The 22,265-nt window shown below is 38.1% G+C and overlaps 1 protein-coding gene across 1 annotated transcript; it reads left to right on the plus strand.

The window, feature by feature from the left end:
• Positions 1–8,612: 8,612 nt before the first annotated feature.
• On the plus strand, positions 8,613–9,448 carry LOC126282192 (U1 small nuclear ribonucleoprotein C). Its single transcript, XM_049981724.1, has one exon. The coding sequence runs from the start codon at positions 8,751–8,753 to the stop codon at positions 9,249–9,251; it is 501 nt and encodes a 166-aa protein (XP_049837681.1). The 5' UTR covers positions 8,613–8,750; the 3' UTR covers positions 9,252–9,448.
• The last annotated feature ends 12,817 nt before the right edge of the window (positions 9,449–22,265 follow it).

Consider the following 22,265-nt stretch of genomic DNA (forward strand, 5'->3'; position numbering starts at 1 on the left):
TTGAAGAGTGGTTTTTAGACACTGCCAGCCCAGCCCCATTGTGAGAAACTGAAATAACAATGGAGGATAAAAGCTATAACTACATCTACAATCTGAAAACCATTGTGAATTGCATGACAAAGGGTATGCCCCACTGTAATAGTTATTTGGCTTTCTTTTCCCTGCTCCAATCACGTGAGGAGTGTGAAACTATGGCTACTTAAATGCCTCTGTGTGTGCTGTAATTAATTTAATCGTGTTCACATGATCCCTATAGGACTGATATGTAAGAGGTTGTAGTACAATGGTCAAAATAAATGTTGCATATTGCTTTATTGTCAGTACCGGACATAAAGGGAAACAAAACTAATTTTATTTTGTTACGTACTGTCATAAAAAAACCAAAAAAAGAAAATAAACTCATTTCCATTTGGTAAACCATTGTCTGACTAATGCTAATCATATACTTCCCCATCTTAATTCTATCAAAAAACCTTAACTGAGCACACATCACATCATTAACTTCTTCATACTACAAAATATCGTTTATTATTTTCAGCACATAACTGTCCTTTAAATTTTCTGTAGCCTTGTTTATCAACAGTAAATTCGGCACCTGTGCCACTGAGTCTCCTCATAAACACTCATTACACTTATTGATGTTTATATATGATAGGCACTAAACAATATATGTTGTCAGCACAATACCATCCATATTTACACACAACACATTTTTCATTTAATATCACTGCAGTGCCGCCTGCTTTTACCTGATAACACTCAATTTTTTTCATCTAACATCGGCACAGTGTCGTCCACTTATACCTAATAACACTCACAATTTTTTTAGTTGTGCCAGCACTTAGCCGTCCATATGCAGGGTGTACACAAAGTCCGCGAATACTTTGAATTATTTATTGCACAAGAACCAAACACTGTACAGATATGATACATACCTCATTTTGTGTTTATGTAAATTGCCACAGTGTAGTTTAGTAATTTGCCGATAATCAGCACTAGTCGCAAACATGGCGATTTCAGGTGCAGAGCGAGTTTTCTGCGAGTTGGAGTTCGACAAAATCAAGTGTGCTACAGCCGTTTAGAACCAAATACGGTAAGAAACCACCAACAAGAAAGGCCATTTACCACTGGCACAACAAATTCGTTACGACTGGTTGCTTGTGCCTGGTAAGGAGAAGTGGAAGTTCCAGTGTGAGTGAAGTGAATGTGGAGTGTGTACAAGAGACATTCATAACGAGTCCAAAGAAATCGGTGGGCTGTGCATCCCATGAACTCGAAATGGCTCCAATAACAGCGTGGAAAGTCCTGCAACAGAAGCTGTCTATTAAACCATTCAAATTGGAGCTAGTACAGAAGTTCAATGACGATGACAAAGAGAAACGTTTTGATATTTTTCGCAGTTGCAACAGTTGAATGAGGATGAAGATGGCATTGTTGATCACTTAATTTTTAGTGATGAAGCCACATTTCACACTAATGGGAAAGTGAATGGGTAAAATTGTCGAATCTGGGGTACAAAACTTGTACATGTATACATTGAATTTGAGCGTGATTCTGCAAAGGTAAATGTTCTTTATGCCTTGACACATAAAAAAACTGTTCTTTGCTGAGAACACTGTCACTAGATATTCCTACTTGGACATGTTTCAGTAATGGCTGATGTCTCAAATGCAATCAGACTCTCCGTTCATCTATCAGCAGGATGGGGCTTCACCCCATTTTCATTGGGAAGTTCATGGGTACCTGAACATGGAGCTGCCGCATCAATGGATCGGCCATGCTACAGAAGGGGACAACTGTTTTATGAAATGGCCTCCCCGATCACCAGATCTCCCTCCATGTGACGTTTTTCTGTTGGGACATATTAAAGATCTTGTGCATGTACCGCCTCTACCACGTGATGTAGCAGAGCTCCAGGAGAGAACACGGGAAGGGACTGCCACAGTCGACGATGCCATGCTTGGATGGGTATAGAAAGAATTCGATTACTGTATTGATGTCTGCCAGGTCACTCACGGTTAGCATATCGAATGTTTGTAAAAAAAACTTTCAGAGTTTCTCCTCGAAATGCAATATGTATGACATACATTGTACCCAATGTTTAGTTCTTGTGCAATAAATAATTGAAAGTGTTCCCGTACTTTATGTACACCCTGTATATATTGTTTACTGTCACTTAATTCATAAATAGTCTGAATTATATCAGCATTTAGGAGTCCTTAAATAAAGTTCATACAGAGATGGTACATAGTTTTACAATATACAAAATGTTGTATAGAGCATAATACAATAATATTTACAACGTCTTTGTTACTGCTGTGATGACTACAGGGCTTTCATTTGAATTGTCTCCTCATGTGGCTAGTGTTCCTAACCTTGACTCATCAGTCAGTGCAAAATGTTAATGTTTCGCCATTACACATCAGGCGTGACTCATCCCAGTTACTGCTTACTTTCAGTCAAGTTAATAGCGGCGCTCCACCCATCACTATCTTACATCTAAGTATCGAAAATGGAAATGATATGAGAATAGCTCTCATTTTATACTTCAGGTTTTATTTTTATATCATTTGATAACTTAACAAGGCATTCATACAAGATTCACAGGTCTTTTGAGAGAACTGAAGATACCCTAGCTCGTGATAACAGAGAAAAAGAGCGAAACAAATCCTGTTGCTTGAATTCACTTGTAGCTTATTATGGACTTTGCTGCTCAAACATGTAAACACTATGAATATAACAAACCTTTCTCATGTGCATTATGCATTTGTATCTCAGCACTTATTATTGTCTGTGTCCTATGTGAGATTCATGTTCTGTTGTCATTAGCTGAGTGGGTAACATTTCAGCATTGTGATACAATTAATAATAATGCTTTGGAGGAAATACCTCGCCTAATAATCCCTAAATGTATGGCAAACTTTCATGTTGCCTATTACCTTCCTATTCGCTATCATCATATATGAATTTTTGACTTCTCTGGTCGACCCAAAACTCTTTCATCATCATTTTAATAGTGGCTGGACTCATCCTAGCCTAAATATTGCAGTGAAAATGTCGTCACTGCTTTTAACCACTCGCAGGCCATCTACCAATTGTGTTGCTTGAGGCTTTCCCGATGGACATGTTGTATATATGGCTCTCGGGCGAGATGTCGGATGTCATAGTGAAAACTCCACAATATTTCGACAGCGCAACTGGCTGACATCTTCAGGTGCGACGAACACACTGCTAAGGCAGGACCAGAGCCCCCTATTTATGCCAGTCTTAGGCAGGAAGTGCGCATGCGTGGAGGCGCCAAATTCGATGGCCAATAGCGACGATATCAACCGATAGCTGGAAGGACAGCAACGCCACCTACAGGATGAAGAACCGAAGACTTCGGCGCACGCGCGGAGGCTGCCACCGCTGCTCTGCGCTGCCATCGGCCGCCCTAGCGACCTCTGTTGGAAGCCGCAAGCGCGGAGGCTGCCGCTGTTACTCTGGGTCCTGTAGGTTGATATCGTCGCTATTGGTCATCGAATTTGTATGTAGTTTATAGGGTGTTCTACTGCATGTATGGATGACGATTTTAAGTCTTATAGCCTAGGTTCTGTACTTGCTTTGCAAACTTTATGCTGCATGTTATCTTTTGTGATTCATAAGTATAGTCTATGATTGGTTGCTTAACTATTCAGTTAGTACTTATTTTGTTTCAATTGATCTCTTTTTGGCTCTTTTTCTTTTATTGTCTTGAATAGAGAAGTAGGATATATGACATATTTTAGTGCAGGATGATCAAAAGGGAAGAACTAACAGCATGAAAAGAAAGGAAATAAACTGTTAGTTAACATGGGTACCTGATAGGCGTCAGCTACCTAGCAGTGCAAAGAATGCTATCGCTCCCTGAGGATTCTTGACATGCTATTCCTGTATGAGTCACCGTGGATGCAGTGGACTGTACACCACCTGCTTTCACGTCAGCCTTCCACCACTTGTCTGGTGCCTGAAAGTGCGTCCAGCTGTTCTAATATACACAGGAGGTTGTTAACTTCACTCTTGTTGACATGTATTAGTTTCTCCTGTACAGTCACTGGAAACTTAAGAACTGTTATTTCTACTAAATCAGACTCACATAAATGATCAGTTAAATACTGGTTCTTTTCCTAGTAGTACTGAAAGAACTCCTTATAACTACTGCAGCCACTGTTTTCAAAGATCCTTGCTTCAAATATTTCTGTTTTTATACTGTTTTGTGTACGTGTGGACCAGTATTGGTTTAAGAGTGCTCTAATAAATTCTTGGTGTGTTTTACATGTATTACTGGCTCCTGCTTTCCATGCTATTGTGTTCCATTCAAAACGATGGGCTGCAAATTTGATTTTCTGCTGTTCTGTCATCTTATCAGGTATGGTGCCCTGAAACTGATGAATGAAAGCAACAGGATGTATCCTACTTTTGCTAGAAAAGTTATGACATTTTTAAGCATTAGAATTACTGACTACTTCGTTAATATGGACAACACGCTTACGTTTATCCCATTCAATCTACGTTTCGAGTTTCTGGTTTAATGCAACTTCCACATCATGTATGTTTTTACTCATCTCACTTAGTTGAGTATGTTTTCTACCTTGTGTTCCATTTCTCTCAATCGACCCTGAATTGCATTTGTATTACGGTTACAAACAGGTTCTACTCGTGGTACTTTATGACTAAGGACTGCATTTTCGTACTTTAAGTCAACAACCTGTTTGTTTTGCCTTTCATGGGTATCTTTGCAAGTTTTGTTTATTGTACACTGATCATTACTTAAGTTTTGAATTCATCCATACCTGACAATACAAAAGTATCTTTAGCTTGTATGAGATTTATTTTCGCTAATTCATCATCAATCTTATGATTAACTTCTTGCTTATACTGATCTAATTTTTGGCCCCATTCTTTACTGTCATGCTCAATTCTTTTTTCACTATCCCCTACTCTAGTTTCGTGAGAATCAACCCTGGTGCTAAATGTTTACACTTACGTTTAATTTTGTTTGTTGCTTCAATCTTATCAGCAAGTAATTTATGCCCTTTCTTTAATTAATTTGAAATCTTTGTTATTCCTTTTTGCTCACATACTACCACCATTAACATTCCAACCACACTTTTGTTATTACCTTGTGTAGGCAATGTATCAGCTGATGCTGTTCCATGGCTCGACCTACTTGCTCTGCTTGTTGATTCAGTTGCAATGATGGTGTCAGAGTCATTGCCTCTGACATCACCAGTCACCTTGTTTAACTTATTATTAACATTCATGTCATCTACACCAGAATCCACCTCTCTAATTTCACTATTGCTATTATCTGAAATTGTGTTTTCTTGCGAAACTTCAGTTTCTACATCAGAGGATTCTGGTAACTAGCTATCATCCATTTGATTCTGTACACCTTCCTCTTTACTTATATTTCATCTGGCATCCCTGTAATTGGCTTGCCTCTTAGATTTCATTACCCTGAGGAAACTGCCTCTCTACTTCTAAGATTGTACCATGTTTCGCATTCCCCTTACCTTTTGTTATTAAGGAAATTATTACGAAACAATTAACAATATACTTAAAAATCCCTAAGGTTGTTAGTACTAGCTTGCTCTCACTAGCTCTGAAGTGATTAGCGTACATGATAGTTTCTTCTCCGGCACGATGTTGCTGCTCGCCGCATTGTCGTTTTCGTGTTGGGTGTCTTCGGTTGCCGCCGTACTCGAGCATAGACGCCTATCCCTGGCGTTCGCCGCTCTCTGACACTGTACTGCAGCTGGGGGGGGGGGCCAATAGTGTTGCTTCCAAGTCATTCGCCTCGCCTGCTGTACGCTGCTCTGCTAACTGCTCCCTGAAGCATTGTTTGTCGTAGCAGTGAAATAAAACTTAATCTGTTTGGATCGCGGCACACTTATAACTTTACATTCCGATTTGCTTTTTCACGTTTTCACTTTCAACTATATGACACCGATTAATTAGCGGCATTTATAGATTTTGTTGCCTCACAATTCAGAGAAACTTACAGAAGTTCACACAGTGCTGCTTTTTATCTTCTTCACTGTTCATACACTATTGATTCAGGCGTTATATGTTAATCATCATAGTTCACTGTTCTCACTATAATTTTCACATCTCACCCAGTTCACAGTTCGCGTTAACAGATAGTAGCCTCTTCTTTAAATACATGTGCCCCACAAGGGATGCCATGTATAATGCTATACATTGTCATGTTGGAAGTCATATCTGGAAGCTGGAGAAATCTGTAGAGACTGAATAAGAATCCCTACCGTTCTTTCCACCAATGTTCTGAAGTTGTGTCCCCAGTACAGAAGACAGCTTGTCGGTTGTAGGATATTCCTCGCAGGTGTCTGCTATGTTGTCATTTAGAACTTGAACCTGTGTTTGTGCATTTTTTGTGGGATGCCACTTGCCCAGGTTAGTCTCTGTATCTATATAGGGCAAGATCTGTAGTACTGACAATTATGGTAGGTGTCACCTCTCATTAATGTATCCTATTTGTTTATATTTTAAAATATCACTTTTTACACTGTCTTCTACAACACTCGACATAGCTTTCTTAATACTACGGTAACTTTTCTAACAATTCCCAATACAGAGTACGACATGTGCCTCTAAAACAGAGATACATGTCCAGCTCTGAAGAACACCCGAAGTAGAGTGACTAGTGCAGCTGAAGTAGTTCATCTCCCTAACGCACCATAGTGACCCAAAGGTGTCCAAAGCACTTCCACTGTAATATCATTACTCTTATGATTCTCAAAACTAGTGAAATTTAATAAACAAACACAGTAGACCCGTAGGGTAACCATGAGAAAATGTCATACTGAAAAATGGGTTAAATACAATGAAAAGTATATAAATAATTAATAAGGGAAGTTAGGCGTTTCTGTGCCTAACTCCCGAATATGCTGACCAATCAGAAGCAAGTTCAGTACAATTGGCAGACACTCCCACAAGAATAGTAGATACTGTACCATCTGCGGCTTGTACCTCACTCTACATTTGTACCATATGCTATTTCGTGTGTATCAAGATGCATCAAGATGAGCTTCTAGCAAGATAAAAAAAAACTGTTGGCCACAGCCAGGAATGCCACAATCGTTTTTGGAAATCAAGAAATACAGCACCAACCTGAGTGCCTAGATCCAAGGCTTTTAGTATGTCATGTGAGAAAAGTGTTGAGGTAACTCATTATGTTTGAGCTTCATGTATGTCGTCCTTAGGTTTTGCAGAGCAGTGTATACTGCGTATTCGTTACAAATTCGATATTAATTTATCATGTGCATTGATCGTAGCGAGCAAATCGAATTATTACACAAAGGAGTTCGATGATATTTATATCGCACTCGTAGAGACAGAAAGAGAGAATTTTATTGAAAAGAGGAAAAAAAGAAATTAAGAGTTTGTAACGATTTAAGTTAGAATAATAATGGCAATTTCTGAAATTCTAAGACTATAGTTTAGACTCCCCTAAGGTGAAATGTGTGTGATTCTTTGGCGTTTTTCAGGATATTTGCGTTTTGCTACTTCACAAGAGAGTAGCACTAGATGTCTGTATCAGAATCTGAAGGAATAGAGTGTATTCTTGAAAAGAAAAAAAACCTCTATAATTCTGATAACAATCGTTACAGCAGGAACGGGTATCGCTGAATTATTTTGGGAGGCTTGTAGATAAGATTTAGACTTGACTGTCTAAATCAGCAACTTCTGATTATAAAAAGCTCCCAAGTATTGTGCTTATTGTAAATTAATAGCAATTTGAAATTCCAGCTGTGGTACACACAACGCAGAAAATGAGCCTATGTGCAAATTAATGTTTTAGCCTCCCAAAGCGTAAACGAAGATTAACTTTATGCCACCTGAAACTCTAAAGGGAACAATTTTGTTCTCTGAAGGATTTCATAGTCATTAGTCACTAATTTGCTACGTGTCCAGGCTACCAATTCTGTTTTTTTAGGGATAGTTTCAAGTTCGAAGACAAGTTATTTTGTAATGTCGCCATAGCATAATTTATTAGATCAGTGACTCAGTAATAAGACAAGCGCAGACAAAATCATAAATAATAGGAGTGCCTATATCTTCTTTCCTTTTAATAGAAAGAAATAGCGACGGGCGGGCTGCAACAATAGTCTCATGTATGCGAAGTGCCTTTGCATTCATCCGCTGAAAGAATTAAGCCAAGTTTTTTTCAGGTCCACAAATGAGATTTATTAAGATGTCTATGAGTATTGACAACAAGAATTCCATTTTTTGGCATTTGACTGCTCACTCCATAGATGTTCCTACTTTTTAATTCAGACTGTGGATTGAGATTACTGAATACAAGGATTTGTAGGGACACTGCCTTCTACATACAGGTTACATACACGGAATAACTGTGTAAAAATTCCACTTTATTGTGCATAGTTACAAAAGACTAATGCTTAAATTAGTGAACAAAACAGAACAAGACGCAACACAGTACATGATAAAATAAAAGATACACTCAGTGATCTCCAGAGATCATTGGATACACTGCACTTATCACGTATCGATTAGTCGATTTTATCACTTCCACAGATGCTCACTCCACTGATTAGCATGTCTTTGTGTTAGTGATCTTTGATACTGAATCACCCTTCGAGAAACATCGTTGGACGTTGTTTATGTTGATGGCGTTGTAGTGTGTAATTGTGGGTGCTGAGTTACAAGTAGTGCAAGAGTTACACAGTTGACGGATTTATTTCGAAATGCCGAAGTATTACTGCGACTACTGTGATACATATCTCACACACGATTCACCGTCTGTTAGAAAAACACATTGTCAAGGGCGGAAGCATAAAGACAATGTAAAATTTTACTATCAGAAGTGGATGGAGGAGCAAGCACAACATCTCATTGATGCGACAACGGCTGCATTTAAAGCTGGCAAAATTGCTTCTAATCCGTTCGCTGCTACGAAACCCGGAGCTGCTCTACCGCCACCGGCTGGTATGCCAGGACCGCCAAGACCACCTGGACCAGTACATGGCCCACCTCAGCCTGGACCAGGTATGATGGGTCCGCCAGGAATGCCTCCAAGCCATATGGGTCCGATGATGATGGGACCTCATGGTCCTATGCCTCCTATGATGGGAATGCGACCACCGATGATGGGACCCATGATGCCGATGGGACCAATGGGTCCAATGGGACCTATGAGAGGACCACCACTTATTGGAGGACCTATGGGTGCACCAATGAAGAAATAGTAGTGGACTATAAATTTCAGTTTGTATTTAACTTCTATTGGACTGTCCAGTACATTTGTGGCAGTGATGATAAAAAAGTGTTCTGTCCTGCCTGTAAGAATGAATTGTGTGTCAAACATTGTTACATAGCGTATATGTATGAAACATTTTCTTGGATTTTCTGTGGATATTTGTAATAAAATTTAATTTCAGTAACATTTATTGGTTAAACTTCATTTATTAAATGTTGATTGGCTTGACTTCTTTGTTCTACAATCTATGTTTTAAGAAGGTGATATGTTTTGCTGTTGTTGCACTTTGAGTCTCAACTTTATTGTAGTACAGCTGACATCCTTACTATACACATTGTGGAGGACATGATATCAGCTGTTCAAGATCACTTTCTTAGTAGAAGCATATCAGTATTCCTGTGTCCATCTATCATTTCATATCAAAACCATCATAGTGGTTCATACACAATCATTATTAGAGAGAAGGGGCTCATTTCCTTTTATCAAGATATTTGGAGTGGTATTAGTTTTACAATTTGCCCTTATATGAATGTCATCATTAACAAGATCACATTTATAACAATAATGTCTTACATGTGTTGATCAGTAGAACAGTTTGTCAGATCTGATCTGTCATATACTGTTACACATGGAGTGTTTTCGAAATACATTTTATAATTGATTTCTTGTGAATGTCCTATGTTTTGTCAAAAATGCGCAATTATGTGGTAATATTTGTATTACTCATTGATTTTAACTCGTTGCAATTTTTTCATTACATTATAACTAATTCTTGTTGACTGGGGAAAAATAAGTTATTTGCTACTCTGCCTTTACCTACTAATTTGGTACTAACTACTTTACCTACTAACTTGATATGCAGACAGGGCAATGGAAATATACTAAAATAAAACAAAAATGTTTAAAATCATTTTATTTTTGAGCATGGTACCAACAAAATATTGTCAGAAATTTTATGGTTTAGTGCAAGTAGAAGTTTTTTTTCCTTCAAAATTGCAGTAGAATTTAAATAATGAGAAGATGCATTTTAATGGCTTGTTTTACACCTCGAAAGAATATTTGCATAGTAATCAGTGAAAACACAAACTGTAAATGTCGTACATACTAATTTATTTAGTTAGTCGGTTTTCATCTTAACAGGCATCCCTTTGGACAGTAGCTGACTAGCATCAACAAACAGGATAAAATACAGGCGAACAGTGCTGAAAAAGATATTTCATGTGGAAGATGAAATAAAAGTTGGTTTTTACAGTGCAACATAGTTGAATAAATATAAGTGTAGTGGCAATGTACTAGAAATCTTTAAGACAAAGAAAGCATTAACAAAAATGGGTTGCATGAAGCCTTTGACACTGATTCACCAACTCGCAACCAAACTTGTCACCTTTCTGCCTAACTGAGGTGTACACTAAATTACATGCTAGTATGTTATTTCATAAATTCATGTAGATGGAAAACATTTAATTTGTTCTCCTTATGTTTGTGTACATATGAGTCACATGTATCATCATCATCATGTCAATGGTTGAGGCCTATGTCTGGTATTAGTAGGTTCAACTGACTTCTAAGAGGGAGGAAGAGTGCAATAGGGAGTATGAAATATTACACATAACTCCAGAGATTTTGGAGAATGTTAGCTGTGAGAAGTGACACTGACCCAAAGCTTTCAATGTTATCTATGCGCATGGTAGTATGTCAGGTGGGATTCCAACGGAACATCTTTGAGGTGCAGCCTAGAAATATTCATCTGCCAATTCTCACTCTTCGTTTGATACAGACAGGCCTATGTCTTAGTTGAATGTCAACAAACGTGTTTTGTCAGAGCCGTATCTGTTTACTATACTGCATGAAAATGTGCTGTGCTGCTGTCCCTACCCTTGTGCGCATAAACAGAAAAATAATAATCATTGGTGCATGTACTTCTGCTATCAAAAAACAGAAATGAAAGTGTAAGACACAACTACAATGCCGCATAATATTCATAAGCAGGAAGTTATGTGGCACTTTTTTTTATGAAGTCCTTTGACAACCTGATAGGCAAAGAATATCTGAGATATGTACTAAAATAATAACTGCCAGGAAAGAAAAATTCTCTCATGTTTTATGGTTTTGATAAAGTAGTAAGAAAACTGACCAGGAAAACCTAATGTTAATTTATTTCAGCATTTTGATTGTGCAGTAACTTGACATCCAATGAATAGTGGAAGTTGTTACAAGAGGAACAGCAAATAGTATCATAATTGAGATCAGTGCTATGTAAACTGATCCTAATTAAGATCCAGGAACATTGACCTTGCTTGTAATTCACGTGCTTGTTAATTCCACATACTGTAGTTTTGCTCTTTTGAGAGTAGCCATTGCCAGAATTCGTTGAATCAAAAGACGAGCATGTAATGAAATGATTTATTTTAATTATGCGCATTTTCTGGAGGTAGATTTTGTATCTGATTCGTTGCATGTTGCAGCTCACTTCAAATGTATACTATAATTATGTTATAAAGTAAGATTGCTTACTGACTTTGCACATAGTTTTGACTTATTGCACATACCTGAAGTTGTTCTCCTTGATGTGCTCTATGGAATATGATGAATTAATTAATTTGTAGCAGTTCTTTGTGATGCTTGTGCCATGGTTGTTGTTCATTGATATTATGTATGAAGACTGTAAATTAGTAATATCAACCCCATTTCTTCTCAAGCTTGCCTCCATTTACCAAAATAAACCTGCCATTGGATGTTTGTTTTATTTTGTTATAACTTTTGTATTAATAAACATTACTCCCAAGTCAGATTGGACTAGGTGGTTTATAACAATGAATTTGTGTATCACACTCGTGCTCATAGGCAATTTTGAATGACCTACCCACAGACACTGAAGTGTCTTCTTTCACAGGTACCAATGGAAGGACATTCAATTTCATTTCTTTCTACTTGGATTGTTTGTTATCATGAAAGCATGGCATCACACTCTGGATATTTTCAACTGCTTGCATAATGTTCTTTGCATTCTTCTGTTGCTTTTTTTTCTTTTTTTTCCCCAGAATTTACTGTAGAGGTTCCACAGTTCGCTCTGTGAGGTATGCATTGTATTGCTGTGGTATACTGCTTCAGATGTGGACATTTTCCATGACGTGTATCCATGAGATTTTTGTGTCAATTTTTCTTCAGTGCATATTTCAGTGCTCGATTTCTCTCATGCATTCTCCCCTGTTAACATTCCTCAATGTGTCTATGCAGTTGCAAATCACAAGTCCCAGTAAATGCTATTGGTAATCTGTTACTCTTCCTGTAAAAAAATTGCTTCAGAAACTCATCCCTGCACATCATCTGCCTCTGCTACTGTCCATCTTTTGAAGGTATATTCATCTTAAATTAATTGCTCATCATCTCCAATGCTTCATCATAACTAAAACTAATGACATAAAAAAATACCAATTTTGTTGTCTGGATGGGAAACTACTGCAATAAGTCGCGTTAATGTTCTTGATGCACATCCCTGCTTTATCACTTTTCCATTCTGTCACTTTCAGAAATGGTCAGTTGATGGAATTATCTTTCTAAGTTATCACACCATGCATTTCTCTTATAATGTCACTGTGAAGAACATCCAATATTAGTCCAAGTACCATGGAAAGAGCTATTTCTTTATGCATCTGCCACCAACCTCCATTCGAATCAGTTCTTGTCCATTCTTCTGCTACTCTTCTTTTCTGTGACCCTTCAAAGGCATTTAACTGTGTGAATCACAATATTCTTGTAGATAAATTGGAACTTTTATGGGATTGATGGCATAGCCAACCAATGAATAATTCCGTATCCAACCAAAAGAATGCAGAAAGTTGTACTTTGTAATTCAACCAATATAGTCTGGGGGCATACCTCTGATCAGAGAGAAATCATGTGTGGGGTCCACTACTGTTCCTCATATATGTGAACAATCTCCCGTCCTGTATATAACAAGTTAGTTTTTTCTACAGACGAGGCTATTATTGTGATCAGTGACATACAGAAACAGAAGAAACAGTAACATTCTTAAAAGTATCATTAACTGGTTTTCTGCAAATAGTCTTGCTCTCGGTTTTATAAAGAAACAACATATTCAATTCTGCACAGTTAGAGGTAGGACGCCAATGGTAAGTGTTAACATATGATGATGAAGTGGTGAATAGAGTGGAAACTTAAGAATTCTCTGATGTGCACATCGGTGAGAATTTACATAGGACAAAACCGATTTTGTGACTCCTAAAAAACTTAGGCCAGCTACATTTGCTCTTGGAATCATTGCATGTCTTGGAAAGAGAGAAATCAGTAAATTGGCATATTTTACGTATTACATTCAGTAATGTCACATGGAATAATGTTCTGCAGTAACTCATCTTTAAGAAAGAAAGTCTTTGTTGCTCAAAAACATGCTATTATAATAATATGTGGTGCTCACCCATGATCATCTTGTATACACCTTTTTCAGGAGTTGGGCATTCTGACTGCTGCTTCACTGTGCATCTATTTCCTCATGCAGTTTGTTCAAAAGGAATTGCAATACCACATTAATGTTGTATTTAGCACAAAGGGGGTGCACAATGATGGAACAAAAAATTGTGATCCCTTACCCAGTGATATAAAATGTCTGACAAACAGCAAAGTTTCTCCATAACAACTCCTTCTGTTCCATACAAGAATTTCTGTGATGTAATGAGTAAAATGTTCAACATATAACTGTATGTACAAATTAATTTGCATTGTGAATGTAAAGTGACTTGTTCCACGTCATTATGATTTATTGTGCAAAATGATCCATGGTACAAGAAACTCTCACTCTCAGCTTCAAATATTTTTCACCAGTGTTACATTTTAACACAATTACTCAGTAATTTTTCTCATTTCTTGGTGATTTCAACTAACATACAAAAAAGAAGAAATACTCTCGGACAGAGGCACTGACTTTACCAATTGTGATAATCACTTACATTAATTTTGTCAGCCTCAGGTCCAATATGGAGACAACAGGTTTCAGACATAATTTTATTCATCCTGTTGTCACCTGTGTCTCAGTCAGACTGTATATCTTGCTGCAAACTCCCTCTGGTTTCTTGTCCTCTGACCAACACAATTTTAAATTGATCATTGTTGTTTTTGTACTAGGTATAGCCAAACTGTATTTTATATTATTTCTCCCACTTCATAATTGCTTGACTGTTGATCTCTGTGTTCTGTTCGAATGTATAAGTTGTGAATATTCTTCCCCCCCCCCCCCCCCCCCCAAACAAATACACATTACATTCTCACCTAAACAACTTATGCCATTGAATCACACCATTACAGATAAATCATCTTAATGGTTTCATTGCTGGCAGACCAGTAAGAGTGCATAAATTTGCAAGCTACTACAGCCTTCATACCGAATGTTATGTTTCATCAAAGCAATATCCTTAGTCTATCATTATGTTGTCACACAACGATAATTTGTGCAGAGGATTAATCAACTTGATTTACATTGGCAGTGTAATTTTTTTGTCCCGATAATGGTAACCCCTTTTTGAGAACCTTGCAGTTACTTCATGTTTCAAGCTAATTAAATGTTGAAACTTCCTGGCAGATTAAAACTGTGTGCCCGACCGAGACTCGAACTCGGAACCTTTGCCTTTCGCGGGCACGTGCTCTACCAACTGAGCTACCGAAGCACGACTCACGTCCGGTACTCACAGCTTTACTTCAGCCAGTATCCGTCTCCTACCTTCCAAACTTTACAGAAGCTCTTCTGCGAAAATTGCAGAACTAGCACTCCTGAAAGAAAGGATATTGCGGAGACATGGCTTAGCCACAGCCTGGGGGATGTTTCCAGAATGAGATTTTCACTCTGCAGCGGAGTGTGCGCTGATATGAAACTTCCTGGCAGATTAAAACTGTGTGCCCGACCGAGACTCGAACTCGGAACCTTTGCCTTTCGCGGGCACGTGCTCTACCAACTGAGCTACCGAAGCACGACTCACGTCCGGTACTCACAGCTTTACTTCAGCCAGTATCCGTCTCCTACCTTCCAAACTTTACAGAAGCTCTTCTGCGAAACTTGCAGAACTAGCACTCCTGAAAGAAAGGATATTGCGGAGACATGGCTTAGCCACAGCCTGGGGGATGTTTCCAGAATGAGATTTTCACTCTGCAGCGGAGTGTGCGCTGATATGAAACTTCCTGGCAGATTAAAACTGTGTGCCCGACCGAGACTCGAACTCGGAACCTTTGCCTTTCGCGGGCACGTGCTCTACCAACTGAGCTACCGAAGCACGACTCACGTCCGGTACTCACAGCTTTACTTCAGCCAGTATCCGTCTCCTACCTTCCAAACTTTACAGAAGCTCTTCTGCGAAACTTGCAGAACTAGCACTCCTGAAAGAAAGGATATTGCGGAGACATGGCTTAGCCACAGCCTGGGGGATGTTTCCAGAATGAGAAATTCTTCTAATTCTTCTAATTAAATGTTGTTTTTAGTCTTTATGACTCCAGAGATAGCTTTTTTTAGTATTAATCCAAATGCATTTGGAAATATTTAGTTTATCATATTGAGCATTTATCACCTGCTTGTCTGATATCAAGTAAGTCATCAGGTTGAGGTGTGGTAACCACATAGAGAATGTTGTGTGTTGCATTCTCTAAGTTTAACAAGGTCATCAGACAGGCACTTTTCAGCCGTTTTACTTTTCTCGAGCACAATATTTCTATTGCATGACAAATTTAAGGCTGGATACCAGATACATGAGGTTTATCTCATCGTACTTCCCGGCAATTGCCAAAGTAATACCATCATTTTATTCTCATTGCAGTTAGTGTTCAGACCAATTGGCAAGGTTTTGGTTTCTCATAAATTCTGGAATGCTAAGTGCTTTAAAGAGGTATGAAGCAGTTTAATTACCACCTCAGCCACTAGTACCTTCGTCCCACAAAAGCATGAGCCCATTATTGTTGTCATTGACTTCGTGTTATCGCAAAATAGGGGTGAGAGTGTCACTGATATGATACGTGAATTGGGGTGGCAGTCACTGAAAGAAAGGCGGTTTTCTTTGCGGCGAGATCTATTTATGAAATTTCAATCACCAACTTTCTCTCCCGAATGCATAAATATTTTGTTGACACCCACCTACATAGGGAGAAATGATCATCATAATAAAATAAGAGCAATTAAAGCTTGAACGGAAAGATTTAGGTGTTCCTTTTTACCCACGCACCATTCGAGAGTGGAATGGTAGAGAAGTAGTATGAAAATGGTTCGCTGAACCCTCTGCCAGGCACTTAAGTGTGAATTGCGGTATAACCATGTAGATTGTAGCAGGAGACCTAATGTTAATAGAACATTTCATTGTGGGTTAGAGAACTTGTATAAGATCTATCGAACACGCAGATTTTTCACCAAAAGGGAGATGAGATGATATAGGACCTTGTTTCATTGCTTTCTCAACTTTTCTGTGGTACATTTCTAAAGTAATTTTTGCTTTTATAACACCAGGTTTTGTTAACATCTTTTCATAATAAGTCACTTTTGTAACAACAATCAGTGTATGTATGATGGAATGAAATTTACGAGAAAAGGTTTGATCATAAAACATACACAAATTTGGAGGCTGGGTATTTGTTCGTAAAGGTATGGTACAGCCTACTGATATTCAAATCTTGGCTCAATTACTCTCACTTTTTCTTCACCAATAATGTCTCTTATCCCTTGGAAAAGAGTTGACATACTCAAAAACAAGGTATACATCTGCTACTCAGAACTTACTTATTTCGTTCTTGTTACCCTGCTTTTCTGTGAACACGTCACCTTTCTTTTGACTGATGGAGAACTTCAATTCTACATTTGATTATTGCAAAAACATGGATAAATGGTTCCTTAAGACTTGCAGAGCATCACCCTCCCACCTGGTATCGATAACAAACCACAGCTCTCCATTTGCTGTCCTTTGTATCATTGTACTGATTCCATTGTACTAACCATGATGGTTTGTTTTTACAGGGATAGTGGCAATAAGAGCCTTCAAAAATTAGTTTTGTTTTATATTGTCTTTGAGGGCATAGAAGTTTTGACAAAAACTCTTCTTTGTTTAAACAGAATGCAGACACACTAAAGCTTACACCTACAGATTCACTGAAATAAATGAGGACACAGATTTGGTCATCATATGGGATAGGAAAAATCTGGTAAACCATTCCTTTGTAAAAAAAAAATCCATAAAATAGTAAAATATTGCGTAATAACACTGAAAGCTAGAAACAAATACCTTCTTTAGGCTCCTTCCACACATTTTTATGATTCACCTAGAGGGGGTAGGGCAAACTTAGGATGTGAACTATTTTTAATGTTTCGTAAGGTGGATGGTGGCTGTAAGTTGCAGGTACTGTTAAAAACCTGTATAATACCAACTTTTAAAACATGTTGTTGGCAGAAAAACACCCGACTTCACCTTGGGAACACTCTCTCTCTCTCTCTCTCTCTCTCTCTCTCTCTCTCTCTCTCTCTGTGTGTGTGTGTGTGTGTGTGTGAGAGAGAGAGAGAGAGAGAGAGAGAGAGAGAGCGTGTAAATAAAACTGAAGGCACAGTTAACAGATTTTAATAAAAAGAATGAGGTTAGATCTCACAGTGTGTCATTGTCATAGACAAAATTTACAAAGAATTAAAATAGCTTGGTGACACTTAGTATGATTCAGCCTCAGCAGTGGGCTAATACATATTCCATGCCATCTGCTGAGTGTGTATGCACCACTAACAATGGTCATAGCATTTAGCTTGATTTTTAGGTTTTTGGAATTTGCACTTAGGTTTCTTTCTGACTCTATCTCACTTTTTTAAGCTTTGGCACTTAGCTCGCTATTGGCATTCATTCTTCACTCATACTCAGGTGTGTCTACACACTTCATTACCAGGCAATGTGAGCAGGTTTGAAGGTATAAAATAACTTATGCCTTTCATTCTGTGTCTGTGAGACAGCAATCAGGAGCTGTTACATGCATGATTGTGAGTTGCTAGGAGTGGACCAGATTGTAACAGCAATGAAACTGGTTGTTATCACTTATGACTGGAGTGTTGTACTGCCGTCCATAATATGTTGAAGTGTTATCACAGCAAAGTATCCCTCAGTAGAAGAGTATCTGTGTTTCTCCCCTCCTCTTGTGTTCTGTAAAATTCTCTCTGGTTGTGTACTTACATATGAGTGATCTGCTCCGATTTTTTTCTTCTTGCCAAATGAATTATTTGTTGGCAACTTTTCTTGTTCTCGAGTAAGGCGCTCTTCTCTCAAACAGGAAAACACACTTGCCAGAAACTGTAGAATCTAGAAGCATTCCAGTGTAATGTTGACATCGCTTCCAGAAACTGCAAACAGTGTTCTGTTGGGCCATAAATCTTTTGGTACTTAGGCTTGTTGATTGCTGCTAGCTTCAAATACCAAATAAGCAAGAGGCGCCTATCACAATTAAGATTGCTACTGGAGAGGCTCACTTTCTGGGCAAGGTTCTTCCTTTCCTGCCTTCAAGTCTGCATATTGTATTTTTGTTGGCCACCTTGTCTACAAAAGCAGCTTATGCATAAGAGTTTGGATACTTAGATTACATACAGGGTGATCAAAATGTCAGTATAAATTAGAAAACTTAATAAACCACGGAATAATGTTGATAGAGAGGTAAAAATTGACACATATGCTTGGAATGACAATGGGTTTTATTAGAACAAAAAAAAAAAAAATCACGAAATGTCCGACAGATGGCGCTGGACAGAAAAACTGCTACCGTGATGGATGAGAGGTACACCGGTATGTTACAGAATCACATCATCCCCAGCCTGGCTGATAAACACCTGATGGAATGTACGATGTTTATGCAGGATGGCGCTCCACCCCATATTGCTAGATGCGTGAAAGATCTCTTGTGCGTGTTGTTTGGTGATGATCATGTGCTCAACCGCCACTTTCATCATGCTTGGCCTCCCAGACCTCAGTCCGTATGATTATTGGCTTTGGGATTACCTGAAGTTGCAAGTGTATCATGATCGACCAACATCTCTAGAGATGCTGAAAGACAACATCCGATGCCAATGGCTCGCCATAACTCCGAACATGCTTTACATTGCTGTTCACAACATTATTCCTTGACTACAGCTATAGTTGAGGAACAATGGTGGACATATTGAGCGTTTCCTGTAAAGAACACCATCTTTGCTTTGTCTTACTTTGTTATGCTAATTGCTGCTATTCTGCTCAGATAAAGCACCATCTGTTGGACATTTTTTGAACATTTGTATATTTTTGTTTCCAATAAAACCCCATGTCACTCCAAGCATGTGTGTCAATTTATACTGACTTTTTGATCACCCGGTATGTACAAGTAAAGGTGATATGATAATACATTACAGAACTTATATTTCTGTGCATACATATTTAAATTATAAATTATTGCTATTGATATAACACACTTAATAAATTTAAATGTTTTTAATGGAGAAAAATCAATGAATCTGTAAATATGACTTTAAAGATTTTCCGAAGGTTACCTCGGTATTTACTTATATGTTTTCAGGAAATGTGTTATAAAGTTTAACTCCCACGTGGAAAGTTACGGGGAAGTGTTGATCTGGATCAAAAGTAATTTTGGGAGTCATTATGATGTATCTGCAAAATTTGCCATTTTGACATGTCTGCTTCACCACTGCTTAATATAAATCTGACAAATTGTTTAATGAATGTACACATCCCTTAAGTACTATGAGGTACCTCGATCATCAGCGATTTGAACTTAGCTGGTAACAATGAGAGTGTTTCCATTGTTTGCAAAACTTCTTTTCCCTTTGTGCCTAAACAAAAATTTGGTAGATATGTAATCGTGATTTTAAAACCCTGATTTTTGATCATTGTAGTCTACTGCCCTTACCTATTGCATTCATTTTACACCTGGCAATGGTCCAAGAAGCTGAAAGTCAATTCACAGTAAAAAATGACAGCAGGAAAGTATCTCCTGTTTAATATTAATGAAATTAATTATTGTATAGTTGAATGCTAACACAGTTTTCATGTTTGTTACAAGACATCTTACTCCCATGAGAACCACAAATACAAGATTAGGCTAATTACAGTGTACAGAGAGGCAATTAAACAATCATTATTATGTCATTGTGTATGCAAATGTAATGGGAAGAAGCAGTAATATTTCTTACAATGGGAAGTACCCTCTCCCATGAACATTACAATGGTTTGCAGAGTGTGGATGTAGATATATAATGCAATGTGTATGACAAATCTTGGTTCCATCATACATTTCACTTTTTGTATCTTTTCAGTGACACCACAAAAACACAAGTTTTTTCCCATTTTTTCAGGAAATAGAAAGAGCTCCATCTGTAGCTACAGAGATGGATTATATTTTTACAAAAGTTCAAAAGCAGTTAAATATATCTTGTCCTGCATTAGTATTATGCATTGACAATTGTTCTTCATAAATGTTGAAATCCCTTGCTGTATTGTTAGCAGTACTAGACAACTATCTCCAAAAAGAAGCTGCAATATGCCTCCTCCTGCTACACATATGTAAACAACAGTGAATGAAACTGTGGGAGTCAGCCCACCCACTAGGTAATTAATACTACTGAGTGTGGTATATTACATATTGGGAGATCTATGTATGTACAAAATATATATCATTACTCTTTCAAATGACGGGGCTATAATAATGTGCACTGTGGCCTACAAATATGGCATCCATTTATTATACTCTTCTTTTTACTTCAGACATAAACACAGAATATGAATACACTCATGATTGGCTTCAGTAGTACATTGAGCATCTTCAGTTTCTATACATCCTAGATAGCATTTGGCAAATAAAGTATTATACATTTACATCTACACGATTACTCTGCTGTTCACAATAAAGTGCCTGGCAGTGGGTTCAGTGAAGCACCATCAAGCTGTCTCTGAACCATTCCACTCTCTAATGGCACATGGGAAATAAAAGCACTTAAATTTTTCTGTGCGAACCCTGATTTCTCTTATTTTATCATGATGATCATTTCTTCCTATGTAGATGGGTGCCAAGAGAATGTTTTCGCAATCGGAGGAGAAAACTGGTGATTGAAATTTCATGAGAAGATCCCATCGCAATGAAAAACGCCTTTGTTTTAGTGATTGCTATTCCAATTCACAGATCATGTCTATGGCACTACCTCCCCTATTTTGTGATAATACAAAACAAGCTGCCCTTCTTTATACTTTTTCGGTGTCATTCCTCAGTCCCACCTGATGCGGATCCTACACCACACAGAAATACACCAGAATAGGGAGGACAAGCATGGTGTAAGCAGTCTCTTTAATAGATCTACTGCACCTTCTAAGTGTTCTGCCAATGAATTGCAGTCTTTGGTATGCTCTACCCACATCATTATCTATGTGATCATTCCAATTTAGGTTACTTGTAATTGTAATCCCTAAGTATTTAGTTGAATTTACAGCCTTCAGATTTGTGTGACTTATTGCATAATCGAAATGTACTGGATTTCTTTTACTACTCATGTGAATAACTTCACACTTTTCTTTATTCAGGGTCAATTGCCACTTTTTGCACCATACAGAGAGCATGGAGAGCTGCCTCGGATCAGTCTCTGGACTGAAGACCACAACAACAGCAATAACAGATATCTTATATAAATCATTTTGCAATTAATTTTGGTCATCTGATGACTTTACAAGATGGTAAATGACAGCATCGTTCCTGAAGAGGGGCAGCAGCCTTTTCAGTAGTTGCAAGGGCAACAGTCTTGATGATTGACTGATCTGGCCTTGTAGCAATAACCAAAACGGCCTTGCTGTGCTGGTACTGCGAACGGCTGAAAGCAAGGGGAAACTACGGCCGTAATTTTTCCTGAGGGCATGCAGCCTTACTGTATGATTAATTGATGATGGCGTCCTCTTGGGTAAAATATTCCGGAGGTAAAATAGTCCCCCATTCGGATCTCCGGGCAGGGACTACTCAA

This window comes from Schistocerca gregaria, chromosome 1, assembly GCF_023897955.1.
Source record: "Schistocerca gregaria isolate iqSchGreg1 chromosome 1, iqSchGreg1.2, whole genome shotgun sequence".
NCBI classification, from domain to species: domain Eukaryota; kingdom Metazoa; phylum Arthropoda; class Insecta; order Orthoptera; family Acrididae; genus Schistocerca; species Schistocerca gregaria.